The sequence below is a fragment of the Sinocyclocheilus anshuiensis genome, unplaced genomic scaffold (genome assembly GCF_001515605.1).
Source record: "Sinocyclocheilus anshuiensis isolate Anshui unplaced genomic scaffold, SAMN03320099.WGS_v1.1 scaffold566, whole genome shotgun sequence".
Classification (NCBI taxonomy): Eukaryota; Metazoa; Chordata; class Actinopteri; order Cypriniformes; family Cyprinidae; genus Sinocyclocheilus; species Sinocyclocheilus anshuiensis.
The window spans coordinates 1360158-1379825 of NW_015542410.1; the positions used below are offsets into that span (position 1 = coordinate 1360158).

Sequence of the window (19668 nt, forward strand, 5' to 3'; positions counted from 1 at the left end):
GCGGTCCAGAACAACTGCCTGAAAGCAAAGACACGCAGAAACATGGAGGCGAACACGGAGCGAACGTTTGCTGACTTTGCTGGATCCTAGAAAATGAAAAGTTCCGAAAATTTCGAGGAACTTCTAAAAGCTCTCGGTGAGTTTTCAAGATTCGTTGTTGTTATAAAAGTTATATCTAAGATAATTAAAACAAAATCTCTAGTTTTTAAATGTGAACTTTGTATTCGTATTAGTTTATATATTTTTAATTATAATCAGTTTTTTATATATATATTTTGTGATGTTTAAAAAATTTAAAGGTAGTGTAACTTTCTTTAGATTGTAAAAAAAAAAAAAAAGTCTAATTAAAAGCCCGAAAAAGGAACTGTTTGCATAATTAATTTAATATACATATTTTATTACGCCTTTAAAAATAAGCAACAATGCTATTTTGTTATAAAATTAGCCATTTTGATATCATCCGACAAGAAAACTATAAACCAAAAGAAACCCTTGCATGAGTGCATGTCAATGTCATTTATTTATTTATAAAAAATATATTTTGTTCAGGTCAAACTGAGACTCGCTTTGACCATGAGCACAAGCTGCATGAAAAAAATGTTCTGCTTCACTTCCTCATGGGATTGTGATTAGGCGCACAAAACCTGATACAGGGCCCCTCGGTCAGCCATTTGGCTCTGTAGACACACCGTCCCTCGACCCCAATTATTCACTCAAGGGGGAGTTCACTTAGACCAAGTACACAGTTGCCCCTAAATTAAATAAAGATGAGAATGAATCCACTGTCTTGACTCAGTATTTAAAAGGTATAGATTTCCTTGGTGTAAACATTAAGACTGTGGTACCTGATTTGATTGCTTAAATATGTGACCGCTATTTAGATAGTAAAACATTCCAGTGCAGATTGGACACACTTGTTAAGGACAGGAAATTGGCCGTAGGAAAAATGGCTTTGATTTCTGATAATGATAAATGGCCTTTTAATTTCTTATCACATTTGTGTGTGTGTGTTCTACAGGCGTAAATGTCTTTCTGAGGAAGATTGCAGTTGCAGCAGCTTCCAAACCATCTGTTGAGATTACACAGCAGGGGGAAAGTCTCTCCATTCAGACCTCCACTAGTGTGCGGACCACTCATGTGTCCTTCACGGTGGGCGAGTCCTTCAACGAGGCTACGGTGGATGGACGCCTTTGCACAGTAATGCCACCCATCCATGCATCTCAGCACATCATATTTTTCTCTCTGTTAACTGCTACACTTTAGCATATTGCATAAGATTTACCATTAGAAAATATCAATGTCTTCAATGTATTATTATTTATATTTTCTAAAACTAAACACCACTATGTGATGGTAAAAGTTCACTTTTATCTATACACACAAACATGATGTATGTTTTCAACAAACTTTGAGACTCTATAAAGACATTTAAAATTAATATCTCTGCTTTTAGCTCTTTTCTAACTGTTTCTAACAATTTCTCGCCAGAGTTTTCCAAAATGGGAGACCGACCGTAAAATCACTTGTGAGCAGACGCTGCAGAAGGGGGAGGGGCCTGAGACATCATGGACACGTGAACTGACCAATGATGGCCAGATGATTCTCGTAAGTGCACCACTTATTTGAAAAATAATGTTAATATTTTTAACTGAATTATGCCACTAGCATATGTGACCCTGGACCACAAAACCAGTCATAAGGGTCAATTTTTCGAAACTGAGATTTATACATCATCTGAAAGCTGAATAAATAAGCTTTCCATTGATGTATGGTTTGTTAGGACAGGACAATATTTGGCCGGGATACAACTATTTGAAAATCTGGAATCTGAGGGTACAAAAAAATCAAAATATTGAGAAAATCGCCTTTAAAGTTGTCCAAATGAAGTTCTTAGCCATGCATATTACTAATCAAAAATTAGGTTTTGATATATTTACAGTAGGAAATTTACAAAATATCTTAATGGAACATGATCTTTACTTAATATCCTAATGATTTTTGGCATAAAAGAAAAATCAATAATTTTGACCCATACAATGTATTTTTGGCTATTGCTACAAATATACCCAGCGACTTAAGACTGGTTTTGTGGTCCAGGGTCACATATAAAATAGACTACTTCTAGCCTACTCTAATGAGCATCTTAAAAGCTCAACACCTTACAATAATAGATTGTTGTTCATTCCTCACCATATAGTTCACATTATTATAGAAGTCACACTGCTCCCATTTAGGCCACTTAAAGTAAACAGGTAGCTCAATGTCTGTGCTTTTTGTTCCTAATAGATATTTTGTAACTTTCATTTAGGTAAGTCAGTGTTGCATGGTTGGAAATTGAAAAGAGCATTCTTTGAATTCAGAGAACAAGATCTGGTCAGATATGTGAATATATAACATCTGTTGATATGTTTAAGCCCATTGGACAAGGATCTTAAATGGTTTAAGCAGTTAGTTGGTGGTTTCTTAACATCTCTGATGTTTATCTTCCAGACCATGAGAGCCGGAGAGTCGTCTGCACCCGTGTGTATGAACGAGACTGAAGGATCCTAAGATTTCAGTTCATTCTATTCCATTCCATCTCAACCGTGTCCACAATGTGCTAAAATTCTAGTTTATCATTGAACAAATAGCCTGTTCCTTCCACTTTTTGTATGTTTGTGCATACATGGCTAAGTTTGTGCAGAGTGCAGAGTGGCTAAGTTTGTGTGGCAGAGAAGGCAGAGAAGGAGAGATGTTTGAAGGGTCAGAGACGGTACTTGTATAAGGATTATAGTGAGTTTGCATTGTTCTTTTTGGTGCATTGGCTGAAAAGTGTATTTATTATTGTCGTTTGTGCATTTTATGTTTCTGTTTTATGTTTATGCCACAATGTGGCTTATTAATCAAAAATGTTTTGGCGATAAACCTTTCTACTTATAAACCCCCCAAAAATCTCATGACTAATTCATGATAATAGTTATTTTCTTGCCTGGATATAGAAATCTCTTTGACACTAGCCTTGGTTGCACTTTTACACTTATTTTCTGCCTCATTCCTTTTCTTCAAAGTGCTCTTTGTGTCTGTTCTTGCTTTCTGTCTCCTGATCCAACCACTTACAGTTTTGAACACTATAAATTTGTATTTCATGAGTGTACATCAATTGTTGAATTATTTCCTGGCAAGGAGTAATGGGGGAATGCGGGAGAGGTACGGAAAGAGTGAGCAAACGTTAGAAAAGAAAAATCATTTCATATTTTTAAGGTTATATTCCCTCTGCTCTTTCTCCCATCTGTAGCTAGTTACTGCATGAGGTCAGAGAGGACGGCTGTCATTTCCCTTTCTTTTTGTCTTTCTGCAGCCAGATTCATGATCCAAACTGTTGCTTTATTCTAAATCTAGGGCAAATGCTTCTGAAAGTTTAATTAAATAATATGTACGAGTAAATGATGCAAAAAGCTGCTAATGAAAAGCAAAATGAAGTTCAAACTCTTTCTTCTGCCCTCCGTATCTTTCTTTTTTACTATGTAGCAGAGTTCAGAGACTGCTGTGTTTTTCAGTCTGCTGCCGATGATGAATTTTCCAGGCAACAGAGCTCACAGTGGACTTATTCAAGTTTGCACATAATTCCAGTCTCCTGTGTTGCGCATGTGTGTTCTACAATTCTCAATGGTCCTGTAAAGAGTTTTAAGCTTACATAACCCATGATGTCTTAAAAGTGTATGTGTGCTGCAATGTACAGAGGTTGCCGTTAAGTTCACACATTTCCTGGAAGAGGTTGAAAAAATCCATAACCTCTGTTTAACATCAGAGGCAGTGACTGTATTGTTGTGGTGCTTGCTGAAGCAAGAATCACTGCAAGAATCATTGCAACCACCCACAACAACCACTCAGAGCACTCTAAAAACCACCTGGCAATGCCTTAGCAACCACCAAGAACACCCTAACAACCACCTAGCAGCCACCCAGAACTCTGTAACAACCTAGCATAGGGTTAGCAACAACCAAGAAACCCCCAGCAAACACCTAGCAATGACCTGGCAACTATTTGCACACACACAGCAGCAAGTAGTGAACACACACCCAGAGCAGTGGGCAGCCATTTTTTGCTGTGGCAACTGGGGGTTCGGTGCCTTGCTCAGTTGTGGGTACTGAGGGTGGAACAGAGCACTGTTCATTCACTCCCCCCACCTACAATTCCGGTCGGTACAGAGACTCGCACCCGCAACCTTTGGGTTACAAGTCCAACTCTCTTACCATTAGGCCACGACTGCCCCCTAAACCGCCCAGTCTTGCCATTGCTATTGTCATAACAACTACCTTGCAATGCCCTAGCAACAATCCATAACCCCCAAAAACCATCTAAAAATGCCCAGGCACCCCTTCAGAATCTTCATAATGAATCCTCCAGTAAACTCCTAGCAATGCATAGAAACCACCCAGAACACCATAACAACCACTTTGCAATGCCCTAGCAACCATCTATAAATCACCTAACATACACCTTTCAATACACTAGCACCTATCTATAACCCCCAACAACCATCTACAATTCTAAGAGCAACTACTGAGAACCCCCTTGCAATCACTCATCACCCTAATAATGATCTATAGCAGGGGTGGCGAACGTCAGTCCTGGAGAGCCGCAGCCCTGCAGAGTTTTGCTTCAACCCTAATCAAACACACCTGTACAAGCTAATCAAGGTCTGAAGGGTTACTAGAAAGCTATAGGCAGGTGAGTTTTAATTAGGGCTGCGGCTCTCCAGGACCGGAGTTCGCCACTGCTGATCTATAGCAATGCCCCAGCAACCACCCAGAACACCCTAGATGCGTTCCATTCAACCGTAAGTGGACTGCAAAGTGGATTTCACATGGTATTCCGCCATCTTAAAGGGTTAGTTCACCCCAACAATGAAAATTTCTGTTATTAATTACTCACCCTCATGTCATTCCAAACCTGTAAGACCTTCGATCATCTTCGGAATGCAAAGTAAGATATTTTTGATAAAATCTAAGAGTTTTCTGACCCTGCATAGACAGCAAAGCAACTGACACATTCAAGGCCCAGAAAGGTAGTAAGGACATTGTTAAAATAGTCTGTGTGACAGTGGTTCAACCGTAATGTTATGAAATTACGAGAATACTATTTGTGCGCAAAGAAAACAAAAATAACGACTTTATTCAATGATTTATCCTCTCCGGGGAGAGTCCTCCATCATTATCAAGAGTACCACGACGTATGCACTGCGCCTTGTTTACAAGCAGAGGAATGCTCACGCATGCATGGTGTAATCTCGTAGCTTCATAAAATAATGGTTGAACCACAGATGTCACATGGACTATTTTAACGATGTCCTTACTATGTTTCTGGGCCTTAAACGTGTCAGTTGCTTTGCTGTCTATGGAGGGTCAGAAAGCTTTCGGATTTCATCAAAAATATCTTAATTTGTGTTCCGAAGATGAACGAAGGTCTTACGAGTTTTGAATGACATGAGAGTGCGTAATTAATCCCAGAATTTTCATTTTTGGTTGAACTAACCCTTTAAGTAAGATTCCAATCTGAAGGAAATCGGACCTGTTCAGTTCGAAGGGCACTGCGGCATAGGGAATAAGGGATACATCGCTTCACAGGAAGCAGACAGGGAAAATCACCCAACTGTTATTGGCTCTGTAATGAGGGGTTATTATTAAATGTTGTTATTATTATACAAACTAGAGTATTTATGAATGGTAATGACGATGAATGTTACATTTTCATAATGTATTGTATGAATAGGTGAAACTAAGTAAAACCATCGAGAAACAACTGAGGCTCTGTCATTTTTAATTTTACTTTATTTACCTCAGGTGACTTAACTATGAGGCTGCGTGTGGGAAAGAAAGCACTCGAGATGACCACTACAATCTGCTAACTGTCTAACATACATTTTGACTATATTTATTAGATACATAATTGTTTATGTATTTTATATGTATTTAAATTTTAAAGTAAAATAAATTACAATATTTATTTTTTGTTATATCATTATCTGCGTGACCCCATCATAACTTTTCTCTGAAAACATTCCAGGGCTTTCCAAATGACTAATTATTGTCAGCTAAGTCCACTTCAATGGATATCCCGTGCTTAGGGATGTCAATTGGAATGCTCCTCCTAACAATTATCTAGCAATGGCCTAGTAACCACCCAAACTATCCTAACAACCACTTAGCCTACACCTAGAAACAGAACATCCTAGCAATTCCTAGAAACCACCTAGCAATTCCCTAGCGACCCTTCAGAAAACCCATATCAATCCCCTTAGCAACCACGCAGAAATCCACTGTAACCGCCTTGCAATGTCCTAGCAACCATCCAGAATAACAACCAGCTTGCAATCCCATTTAAAAAACCCTAACAACTACCTTGCAAATGGCATAGCGACCATCTATAACCCTATATCAGTGACCTCGCAACCACCTAGAACCATCTAACAATCATCTAGCTCAGGCCTAGCAACAACCCAGAAAGTCCTAAAAGCCCCTCAGAAACCCAATAACAATTTTCTTACTTTCCATGCAGAAATCCCAGTAACCACCTAGCAATGCCCTAGTAGCAACCACCCAGAACACCCTCACAACCACCTAGCAACACCTTAGCAACCACCCTCAGCACCTTTCACTGTGGCGGCAAGTTGTTGCTAACGTTTTTTTCAGAAAATGCACATTTGCACAGCATTCATTCTATTTGTTCCATCTGTCTGTCTGGGCTTCTTGACTCACTTTTCAATTCCAAGCGAATGCCAAAATGCTTTGAGACACGGTTTCACATCTGCTGCGATGCCTGGTGTGTTTACTGCACACCTCGTTAACAAGATTAATATTACAAGCACTCTAGAACAAGGTCATCAAGTCTTCACCATGTATTTAACTCTGGCCTTGTGCGGTTTAAGCCTATTGTGCTGGTTGCCTTGGCAACTCACCAGCATAGGCTTCATGTCAGCTCATTCCACAGGCGGTGATGTCATGGGGCCATGCATGGCTTGATTGGCTGAGGAATGTTGCGGTTTCAAAGGAAAGCAAAAGGAAGCACGGACACACCCACTTAGAGACGAGAAAAAGAGGTTTCAAAGGAAAGATGGTTTAGGGAATTAAGAGTGACTAATCTTTGTCACTTCAGCATAACCTTCCTCTGAACTCACAGATAAAGAACATATTGTTTCTCTATGAATGATTCATTTACGGTCCCATTCCTGTTTACCATCGCTCTGTCATGCTCACTGATTAATGTATTGCATTTGAACTTCACTGGAAGTTTGCACACCAAGATCAGAGCATACAAATAATGCGATCCAGGAGCCATGCTGTTTCAAAGTCAATTGGTGGAGTGTCTAGTTTCTTGGTTTCCATTCAATATGTGTGAATTTCATCCACATCTGGTCAAGACTGAAGTCAAAGTGCTGAATGAATTGTTTGTGGAACACTTTGTATCCTAGCAGCAGCTGCAGAAATGATCAGAGAAAGCAACTTCAACACCTGCAGTCAGTGAGGTCAAACTTTCAGTGACATAAAGTGAATTTGTAAATCAAAGTAAATGAGTTTTATGAAAGAGCACGAAGAAGGGTGATTGTGTGTGCGTTGGTTGGTGGCGTAGTGGTATATTTGTGTGTTGTGAGGTATCATATGATATGACTGACTTTCTGCCCTCCTGTCACCCATGAACTCACATGACTAGAGAATTGCAAGCCTTCAGCCATCTTCCCCGTGTGACAACTTGCCCCTGTGGTCCTACCTATATTTTACAGAGGGAAATTACGTTGCTGCCTCGAGGCAACAGTGACGTCTAGTGGTTGAATGAGGAACAGGAACAGCATGAGATTAAATATTAAATCGTACCGGATGGATGGATGTACAGACAGACAGACAGACAGACAGACAGGGTGATAGATAGATAGATAGATAGATAGATTTTAGAAATGATAGGCCATGCTGTTGTTGAAATAATATAATACACTGAAATACAACTATTTTGGTTTTTTAGGAGAAACACCCCCTTGCTTTTCTCCTCAGATATGCGCTTTTTCACAACAATTCTCCCTCATCATGTGATAAAATAGCGCTTTCTCATTGGCTCTTCCTCGTCATGTGGCGCAGCTTTTTCCTCAAAGCTTCAGTTCTGCTGTGTTGCCATGTCCACTAAATATAAGTAATTATAGGTCTCTGTTATTCGCTTACAAGTTAACGACTAGTTTATTTCTAGTTGTAATGTGAACTATTTTAATTATATTTTTGTAAATGGGATTGATTTTCAAAAATACGTTATTTTGCTGTTTACTCATCCGAAAAGAAAAACAGAATGGCCTGTTCAAATTTGTTTTTAAATTCAATTATTTGTTTTTATTGCGCAACCTGGCAACACCCTTGTCATGTGATATGAACACATTTCCTGTACACTAGCGCTACACAACAGCGCTGTCAACTGAAACAAAATCGTGTCGCTCGTCGGATCTAACAAAGGAAAATAAATACATAATTTAAAAAACCAAAGAAGAAGACCACAAACCACTGTAATATTAGGACAGAACTTGCTATTGACTTGACACGGATACCTGACGTGTCGTTGTAATGTTGGTTGGTTAGCTAGTTAGTGTTAACTGGTCGCGGTGTGAATTGTTTGTTTTAAATTGACTTATTACAATCTGGTATTTACTAAACTGGATTGACTTCTGCCTGTAACTGCCCGCTACACAACACTGTTCTGGTGTTTACCTGTTCATCGCGGTTGAGTTTAACCTCTTTTTACATCTTGGCGAGATCTAATCTGCCAAACCAGTACCAAAATGTCAAAATACACCACTTTTGCTGATGCAGCTGATGACCATAATCCATTTCAGGTAATATACTGTTCTAGCTTTTGTAATTGTACATCACATATCTGTTTGAGTTGTTTTTATTTGTGGCCTTATCTGTGTAGTGCTGTACCTCTTGTGATGCTGTCACATGACTTGACAAGTCATCAAAGGCCAGGCCAATCATATTAAGCTACATGACTGTGGTTTTGTATGAATGATCACGCCAATCTGTGTCCTTGACATTCTGGTTTGTATTTGAACTGCTAGTTGTTGATCACTTGTTGCTTTAAGTATGGCTAAATTAAAGGAATCAACTAATGAAATTTAAAAAAATGATTATATGAAACGGCGACAAGTCATCAAAGGCCAGGCCAATCATATTAAGCTACATGACTGGTTTTGTATGAATGATCACTCCAATCTGTGTCCTTGACATTCTGGTTTGTATTTGAACTGCTAGTTGTTGATCACTTGTTGCTTTAAGTATGGCTAAATTAAAGGAATCAACTAATGAAATTTAAAAAAATGATTATATGAAACGGCATGTATAAATAGACTGTCAGTTTGGACACACCTGGTTATTGTTTATTGTTATTATTTTCCACATTTTAAAATATTAATTAGGTCATAAAAAAGGTAAAAGTATAATATTTTGTAGTAAGGCTAAGAATATTGTTATAATTCTATTACATTTCCATTTCTATTTTGAAGTTTGTACAAAAAAGTAAAAAAAATGGAATTATATAATGGCCAAATATTGCTCTTATTTTTTTATAGCATATTTATATTGAAGTCTGTACATAGGTGCAGTTTATATTTTTCTTTAAATCTAAATTGAAGCATTTAGCTCAGAAGGTTTTTAAGATCATGAGAAACACAAATTCACTCGTGTGTCATAACGTTTGAGTGGTACTCTATGATTTTATGTTATTTTTGGTTTGTTACTTGCAGTTTATCAGATGAATTATCTTATTGTGTTGTGAAGGTTAGTCCCTCTATAGCAGATAAAGTTTCTGCCTCAGAAACAATGATATTAGTAAGTTTTAAGATTGTAAGTTTAAAGTGCCAGTTCTTAGGCGACCTGGAGCTTGGTTTAAAAATGTTACGTTTTTTTGTGGCATCAGCCCAGATATTTAATTATCTATCACCAGCTATAAATGAACTGAAAGGTTTGTTTTTCCTGTGTTTGCAGGATCCATCAGTGACTCAGCACAGCAGCAACACTGGCTATGCCACGCTGGACCTCTACAACCCATTTGACAACAACACAACAGCGGTAAATATGTCCTTCCTGACTTGAGCAGGCTGTGTTTACATAGCCTTTAATTATTAATACATGATGGGAGTACAATGAAGTATAAACTCTATTTCATGTCAACTGCAGTTGCCTCTGCGCTGCAAGAGAAAATTCTCATGAGAAACTTTCATTATTGTGTTTCGTAATATTATGTTATGTTTTTAAAGATGTCAGTTAATTTGTTGCGTCATACCAGTCCTGCATCATTATGATGGCTTATTTTTGCTTAATTAGATTTTTATTAAGCTGATATTATTTGTTTTGGGTAATGAAGCCTCCACCACCCTATGAAGCCACATCTCCTGCTGCACCTCCTGCCCAGACGCCTCCCAGCAGGACCACACCAACCGAGCCCAGGAATTATGGATCCTATGGAACACAGGTGCTGTTTAGAGTAACTAAATGAGACATATTTGTTCACACAGGGCCATGGCACTGGATTGTTACATCTGGTAGTTTATAAAGATTTTTACTGCAACAGTTACAGCACACAGTTGCCCCCTCATCAAGCAGTGTATGCAATAGGATTTAAACTATAAAGCAGTATTTTAATACCATTCTGTTAAGATCTAGAACTGTCACCACCATAATGCAATTCTACAGTGGTTATTGGGCTGTTTTAACAGTTAAATATTGCATGATGGACAGTTATATAATTTGATCTGATAATTATTTAGTTTTATATTTGGACAGCTTTCAGATTTTTTCACCAAATGGATAGTATGATTAAACTGATTTGTATGAATAATCAGGATGCATCAATGATGTAGGATGCATCAAATTGATCATTTATAATGTCACAAAAGATTTCTATTTCAAATAAATTGTTTAAAAAAAAAAATAATTATTCATCAAAGAATCCTGAAAAAAAAAATCACAGTTTCAACCAAAAATATTCAGTAGTAACAACAGTTGCAACAACATTGATAATAATAAGAAATGTTTCTTAAGCAGCAAGTCAGCATTTTACAATTTCTTAAGGGTCATGTGACACTGAAGACTGGAGTGATGATGCTGAAATTTCAGCTTTGCATTACAGGAATAAATTGCATTATATATATATATATATATACAGTGGGTACGGAAAGTATTCAGACCCCCTTCAATTTTTCACTCTTTGTTATATTGCAGCCATTTGCTAAAATCATTTGTTAATTTTTTTTCCTAATTAATATACACACAGCACCCCATATTGACAGAAAAACACAGAATCGTTGACATTTTTGCAGATTTATTAAAAAAGAAAAACTGAAATATCACATGGTCCTAAGTATTCAGACCCTTTGCTCAGTATTTAGTAGAAGCACCCTTTTGATCTAATACAGCCATGAGTCTTTTTGGGAAAGATGCAACAAGTTTTTCACACCTGGATTTGGGGATCCTCTGCCATTCCTCCTTGCAGATCCAAATAGAAAACACTTTATCTTTAATTGCAATAATGTTTGAGAATATAACTGTTTTTACTGTATTTTTGATCAAATCAATGCAGACTGGGTGACCCCACACTTCTGAACGATGGCATATTTTCTACTAATTAATAAACTAAACGTTCATACTGCTGTGGAAGAGTAAACACAGCTGAATTTCAACTATAGTTTTGCTCCCTGTTGAGTTGCAAACATTTGACCATAAATATATCTCATCAATTTAATACTGTGCTGGGATGCTTATTAATGTGGTAGTAATAGAAAACAGTTATGCATTTCATAATTGTTAGCTGCCTCTCCCTCTATGTCTGTTGCAGTCTGCAGTGAATGCCACCACAGCAGATCTTTTGAGGAAGCAGGAGGAACTAGAAAGAAAAGCAAAAGAGCTGGAGAGAAGAGAGAGAGAGCTGAATGCACATGCGCTTGGGTCTGGAGCCAGTGAGTGTAGCAATATCTTGATTTCTCGAGAGAAAAATATCTTGATTTCTGTGTTTGCCAGGGGAATTAAATGTAAATGAAACTTCTTGAACCCACAGTGATCTTCAGTTTTACTGCTGGCATTACATGCTGTAAAAGTTTCGGTGGCAGTTTGCAATTAGTATTGCCATTCGCAAGCTGTTTAATACAATTTTAATGCTAAAGCAACTCATAACGCCTTAGAAACCACATAGGAATGACCTGGCAACCATTCATAACATTGTCTTGCCAGGTGTTACATGTGCAACCACCACTCACATTTTTTTATAATGTACTTATCTAGATGCATTACGGAAGAGTTTTGATGAAAAGTATTTCAGCTATCAAAACGAGTGAAGGACTCTCAGCAATTCTGCAGATTTTCAATGCAGAAAGTGTGACAAGCAATCGGTGTGTTTTTTAAGAATGAGAGGCTTCATTTCAGTCAAGATTAGCAGAACATACAAAGCGTAACACATTTAAATAACACATTACTTCGTTTTCCACTACAGGTATTTTTTCACTTCTTTTACACTTTTTTGAATCCTGATAAAGAATCTGCACGAAAGAAAGCAAAGTGCTGCAGCAATAGATATGTAAAAGATGATGAGACAAACAAGTGCATTTGAAGAACTGATGTGATTATTTAGATGGACTAATTGTTGGTTAGGGTTACAATGAAAGTGCAGAGATGGATGAGACCTGAATGAGAGAGGAGGGGACAAAGAAATGGAACGGTTAAAAAGATGACAGTGATGGATGGACGGTATTTTCAAAGGAGTAGGATTTAGACCTCGGTGGTAATGAACAAGACATTAATGGAGTGATGCTAGCAGATGTGATTGATGAATGGGGAAATTAATCTCTTTCTGTGTCCTTCTCCCTCAGCTCGTCAGAATAATTGGCCCCCATTGCCCTCCTTCTGCCCGGTGGGACCGTGCTTCTATCAGGACATTAATGTGGAGATTGGCCAAAGCTTCCAGCGCACTGTCACTACCATGTACTACTACTGGATGTGTAAGTTTGCTCGGTTTAGTATGTCTTTTGCAGTGTGTGGAAGGTTCTGCTTTGTATCTGTCCTCCATCATTTTTAGTAAATACTTCAATTATGAATTTATCATGCGTGCTTTTGTCTGTTAAACTGAAATAGTTAGTCTCCTCTGTAGTGATTGACCAATACATTGGCCAGATTTATTAATCACCAGTATTTGGTAATTTTGAGATGTGAATCTTCCAAAAAGCCTTTTCAATGGACAATGGACAATGGACCAAAAAAAAAAAAAAAAATATATATATATATAGTACTTATCATAATGCTGATATTGTACTTTAATTTTATTAATTAATACATTTTTTTATTTATGCATTTAGCAGACGCTTTTATCCAAAGTGACTTACAGTGCATTCAAGCTATATATCTTTTACCAGTATGTGTGTTCCCTGGGAATCGAACCCACGACCTTTTGCGCATTATGTCATAATGGTGAATAAATGATGACAGAATTGTATTTTTTGGTTGATTTTTTGCTTTAGTTTGAGCAATTTTGTGTATAGTTCAATTGTGTTGTGTCACATATCAGCAGTTGCTCCCTAGTATAGGCATATTGATCAGTCACTACTTCAGTAGGTTACTTGGCTTGCAATTGCAATTGGCCTGTAGTTTTCCTTTGTACTTCTCTTTCTCTCTCTTTTTACCCACTACTCTCATCTTTTTTTCTTAGTTACAGCATGCACTTTGCTCTTTAATCTCATCTCCTGTTTGGCTATGTTCTGTGCGGATCCCATTAATGGAGTTGGTTTCGGCCTTGCCATACTCTGGTTTCTCCTCTTCACCCCCTGCTCCTTTGTTTGTTGGTACAGGCCTGTGTACAAAGCCTTCAGGTACGTATCACCATGGTCTGTCGTGAGGGTGGGACACCTAACTTGTGTCAATTTTTTTTTTTCAGCTGTAGCAAACCCATTTCAGCAATACTTAGATATTAAGTGCATTTAAAGGAATAGTCACCCAAAATTGAACATTTTCTAAAAGTTTACTCACCCTCAGGCCATCCAAGATGTAGAGGAGCATCTTCTTTCTTCATCGGAACAGATTTGGGGAAATTTAGCAGTACATCGCTTGCTCATCAATGGCTCCTCTGCAGTGAATGGGTGCCGTCAGAATGAGAGTCCAAACAGCTGATAAAAACATCACAATAATCCACAAGTAATCCACACGACTCCAGTCCATCAATTAACATCTTGTGAAGCAAAATGCTGCATGTTGTAATAAACAAATCTATCATTAAGATGACTTTAACTGCTTAACCATTGCTTCCAGCTAAAATACTGGAAAGTCGTCTATGCATATTATTGCTTTCTTCAGTAAAAAGTCATCTTGTCTGAATCAGGAGAGAAAGAAATCAAGCATCGAAATTAACATTTACGAAAATGTTGATAGATTTTGATGTGAGATAGGGATGGGCATATCGATTCTAAGTATCGATATATCGATACTGACGCGAGTATCGAAATATTGAATGTTAAAATGTGTTTTAAACGAAGTTAAGTGGTTATCATTACCCATTTTACTCTTAGTAATTTAATAAATTTCATCATTTAAAGTTTAGTTCAGAAGTATCGTATCGGTATCGATGATACTGCCTTGAAAAATATCGGTATCGTATCGAAAACAGAGTAAGTGGTATCGCCCATCCCTAATGTGAGAGGACAACGGGATTTAAGATTTAAAGCTTTAAACTTTGAAGTTTAAGGTTACAACTCTTAATGATGGATTTGTATCTTAGTAACACACAGCTTTTCACTTCACAAGACGTTAATCGATGGACTGGAGTCGTGTGGATTACTTGTGGATTATCGTGTTTTTATCAGCTGTTTGGACTCTCATTCTGACGGCACCCATTCACTGCTGAGGATCCATTGGTGAGCAAGCGATTTAATGCTGAATTTCTCCAAATCTGTTCCCATGAAGAAACAAACTCATCTGCATCTTGGATCGCCTGAGGGTGAGTGCATTGAATTAATAATTACTAATAGAATTATTAATTGAACTTTTCCTTTAAGGGCATTAAGTGTCATTATTTCTGCTTATTACTGAATAAACTCATATCATAGTATTAAACTTTGGCATAAAACCTGTTCTGCAGATATGAGTGATATCTCAAATTATGCAGATTTCAGACAATTTTTTTTTATTTGCTCAATGACAAAAAAGTGGAAAATAATCATGAAAATGTTTAATAGTTTGTTATACCATTATGTTAACATTTTTTGAGCGTTTAGAATTCATATGTCAGCCAGTTGTTTCCAAACATAATGAATTTGTCATTGTGCGCTTCCGTTTCTCAACAGGAGTGACAGTTCCTTCAACTTCTTTGCATTTTTCTTTGTCTTCTTCGCCCAACTGGTGCTTTATGTTATCATGACTGTCGGTATCCCTGGCTGGGGCTTCAGGTGAGCGTGATAAAACAGACACATTTGTACAAATTGAGTTACTAACCTGTTTATTGTTATTTAGTGTCATTCCATTCTTACAAATTTGGCCACTGGCTTGTTACTTTCTCTCTCATTTGTGTCACAGTGGGTGGATCGTGAGTTTAGCCGCTCTTAGCAAGAACAAGGCAGTGGGTGCGATCATGATGATAAATGCTGTGCTCTTCACCGCTCAGGCGGCCATGGGAGTGGTGTTGCTCAAGAGGGTAAATCACATCACCAATAACAGCATCCACCGGCAGTCAAATTAGGGATATAATCTTAAGTATAAATTGAAAACCATACTAAATGTTTGATCTTCATCCTATTTTGAAACTGTGTCTTCCTCTTCGGTGGATTTTTCCACTGATACTCCAGGGTTTGACTGGCTTCTCACTCTGTAAACTAAAATAAGCAGACTTAGATACAATGCTTTAAGTGCTCAAGCATTTTAGCTGACATTTTACATTTGTCTCAGACTATATGCATCTCTCAGTTTTATAGCATTAAGTAGTACATTTTGTTTGTTGCAATAGAGATGCCATATTGTTTGGCTTTTTAGTATGTAAATGTATGGCAATTGCAGAACGCCAGCTGCTTTTCCATTTGTTATTGTTGGGTGTAGTGATTTGTGGGTCACATCTGGGTGGCTGTTTATGGATTTTGCTGTTAAAACGTGACATTCATCATGCTCTTTAGTACTTTTTATTTTGAAATAATGCTTAATGGTATCTTAAATGCAGACTCTTTGCAGAATTTGTTTTGAAATATGATTGATTTGGTTGGTTTAAAAAAACTACTAATCAAGGGAAATTAATTGTTTTAGGTGGCATTTAGTTAGTCAAAAGTGACAAAAAAGTATAATGGTTTCCACAAAAACTGTTTTTAACATTGATAATAATAAGAAATCAATACCAAATCATCAGATTAGAAAGATTAGAATGAAAAGAGTTATTTGAAATTGTAATAATATTTCACAATATTACTGTTTTTACTTTATTTTTAACAAAAAAAGCAGCCTTGGAGAAAATGATAGACTTTCAAAGACTTTAAAAAGCCAACCCCAAACTTTTGAACAATAATGTATGTAGGATTTTACTTCATAATACTTAATTAATTATATTGATCTGTTGAATGATTTTTAATTTTTTTTGCATCTTCTCCCATCAGGTTCATTCTATGTACAGGCAGACCGAAGCGAGCTTTAAGAAGGCCCAGGCTGAGTTTGCTACAGGTGTGCTTTCCAATCAGGCAGTGCGCCAGGCAGCCACCAATGCCACTGTTTCTGCCGCACAAGGCGCCTTCACCGCACCCCGGTAGAGAGACCTGAATGAAAGAGAAGAAATGATGTTGAAGAACTTGATTGCTTACACAGCCTTGAGACAAAGTGACTTATTCTAGCACTGGCCGAGTTGGAAACCAACGCACTTACCCTAGACTCCTCTAGCATGCATGTCAAGATACACAAACTCATATTGATAATAAAACATTGGATTTCTTTTTGTATTTGTTGGTCTTGCTGAGCATTAGGCCATTAGTTCAGACATGCAAAAAGGATCTAGGTGTTGGTTGATTTCAAATTATGGCTTATATGAATGCTGTCTATGAGGATCTACGATCAACTAATAAAATAGTCTTTCCGTTTATCATGCTAGAAAAAGTAAATGTAATAATTTAAGACCATAAAAATACCTAATACCACAGGCTGTGTGGCTTATAATTATTGTCTCTTTTACATTTCTGAAGCTTGTAAGTGTAAGGTACAGCAGCCTTGCTGATTCAACAAAGACGTGCCACATTCTGCCTTTGCTTTTCCCTTGACTTCTTTCTTTGTGTAAATAGCTGTACATGGCAAGGAAAGGGATAATTTCATTGCTCTAGAATGGAGGTTGCTACTTAGAACCTGTGAAGTTTAACTTGCCAAATGTTTTTCTTAAACAAAAGAGAGAAATCCCATATCTTATTTTAGAGATTCACGACGGATGGATTTCTTGCTTAGACCTTTATTTATGAAAAAGCATGTTTTGATGCAGCTTGAACTACTGTATGTACCTCTTTGCAGTTATACACGACTAATGTTTTATTTTCACGAGTTGAAACAGGTCATTTGTGCTTTGAAAAGCTTTGGAATACTGAATCAAATTTCATACCTTGATATAAAACTCAAAATTTCTTATCAAAATGTGGTAGCGGAGGTTGGTGCGGTTATCAGTGGCCAACATATTTGTGTTGCTTTTGTGATATGTAACTTTTTTTTTTTGTAATTTCAATCTAATGTTTTGTCTAACACTATAGTATATACCTAAATGGAAGTATTACTTGGTTGTTTTACTGTTATTGTATTGCTGCTGTATGTTCTTGTAACTGTCACGGTGTTATTTGTTTTATTAAAGTTCATGAATATACATCTTACTTTGCCTTTGCACATATGTGACCCTGGAGCACAAAACCAGTCATAAGTAGCACGGGTATATTTGTAGCAATAGCCAAAAATACATTGTATGGGTCAAAATTATCGATTTTTCTTTTATGCCAAAAATCATTAGGATATTAAGTAAAGATCATGTTCCATGATGATATTGTCAATTTCCTACTGTAAATATATCAAAACTTAATTTTTGATTAGTAATATGCATTGCTAAGAACTTCATTTTGACAAATTTAAAGTCGCCATGAAAGGAAGTTGTGGTCCTCTTTTCTTCTCTACTGTGACGTATATCCGAGTGAAACGGCAACTGAAATGAGAGGGTGGGACTTGATTTCATCCTTCGGGAATTGATTGGATCGTTGGAAGTTGGGGCGTTGCTAACAAAATGGAGGCAGATCTGAATGCCAGTTTGCAGTTATGCTGCGTTCAAGTCCTCCTGGGACGTTCGTTGTTGACAAGTCGTAATTACGACGTAAGGTGCGTTCAAGTCAGTTTAGTCGGCACAAGATGGCGGTGTACCTTCTTTTAATAAATTACAAGAAAATACAACAGGGTCTGCATTTTTTTACTTGGATTTCATTAACTAGCTGCGTAACAAGAACATTACCAATTTAAGTTTATAGGACAACTAAACTATCAATTTAAACAAAAATTTACCGTCAACTACAGACGTTGCATCCATCGATTCCGCCATGTTTCTCATTGACACGCCCCCAACTCGGAAACTCGGGGCTTAAAGAAAATTTCGAGTTTCCCACTGGTAATAACGACTTTGTGGTGGCGTTCATGTGCGTTCAACTCGTAAATACAATCTATCCGACATGACTTGAACGCACCATTAGTGGTTGGGGATTTCTCTCCACTGGATTCACCACCGACACCCAAGCATGAAGAAATGTTTTATTTATTAAGGATGACGACGACGTTCAACGGCACAAAACATGCCTAAACAGCGCGAGAGAGAGAGACTGCCTGAATGACTGAGCGCGTCCTCCATCAGGTTAAGTCATATTCATGAAAAAAAGTAGTTTTGCGATGGCCTAAGAGTAATGTCATAATATCTTTTCAATGTTTAGGGGTAACGTACTCCCTCATGACTGGTGTCAGTGCTATAAAGTGAAGCATCAGCTTCAGCTTTTCCCCGTCTTTTATCCCAGCGTTTACCCTCACATCACTAGCTCCGCCCTTGCGCCATAGCTCGTGACCAGAAGAGAAGATGAGTCGTTTTGAGGGGGAGGGGAGGTTAACGTTTTTGATTAAAGATTACTGAGGGCATATGAATTAAAAAAAAAAGTATGAAGTGCACGGATAAATTATTTATAATAAACACTACAGTATTCCATTAAAAAAATAAGAATTTTCAATTTTGATTTCATGGTGACTTTAAAGGCGATTTTCTAAATATTTGGATTTTTTTGCACCCTCAGATTCCAGATTTTAATATAGTTGTATCTCAGCCAAATATTGTCCTATCATAAAAAAAACCATACATGAATGAAAAGCTAATTTATTCAGCTTTCATATTCTTCTTTTTTTTAATTTACCCTTATGTCTGGTTTTGTAGTCCAGGGTCACATATTAAACGACGAAATGAGAGTCCCGCCCCAAACTCACTCTATAGACCAATTCAGAGTAGACGTCACAGTTACGTCACTGCGCGCGCATAGTGGTTGCAGAAAAACACTGGGAACAAGTGTGACGTGACATGTGACATGTGGCCAAGTATGGTGACCCATACTCGGAATTAGTGCTCTGCATTTACCCATCCAAAGTGCACACACACAG

The 19668-nt window shown here is 37.5% G+C and overlaps 2 protein-coding genes across 3 annotated transcripts; both read left to right on the plus strand.

The window, feature by feature from the left end:
- Positions 1–6: 6 nt before the first annotated feature.
- LOC107693345 (cellular retinoic acid-binding protein 2-like) lies at positions 7–2656 on the plus strand. The gene is made up of 4 exons (XM_016492685.1): positions 7–136; positions 1019–1197; positions 1489–1605; positions 2491–2656. The coding sequence occupies exons 1-4, from the start codon at positions 94–96 to the stop codon at positions 2548–2550; spliced, it is 399 nt and encodes a 132-aa protein (XP_016348171.1). The 5' UTR covers positions 7–93; the 3' UTR covers positions 2551–2656.
- A 5747-nt stretch (positions 2657–8403) lies between these two features.
- Positions 8404–16791, plus strand: LOC107693344 (secretory carrier-associated membrane protein 3-like). Of its 2 annotated transcripts, XM_016492684.1 has the most exons (10): positions 8404–8718; positions 8752–8849; positions 10000–10083; positions 10379–10486; positions 11849–11969; positions 12876–13004; positions 13709–13868; positions 15336–15437; positions 15565–15682; positions 16626–16791. In XM_016492684.1, the coding sequence occupies exons 2-10, from the start codon at positions 8796–8798 to the stop codon at positions 16773–16775; spliced, it is 1026 nt and encodes a 341-aa protein (XP_016348170.1). In that variant the 5' UTR covers positions 8404–8718; positions 8752–8795; the 3' UTR covers positions 16776–16791. The 2 variants fall into 2 exon arrangements, with proteins under 2 accessions (XP_016348170.1, XP_016348169.1); XM_016492683.1 differs by having other exon boundaries at positions 8404–8849.
- Positions 16792–19668: the final 2877 nt, after the last annotated feature.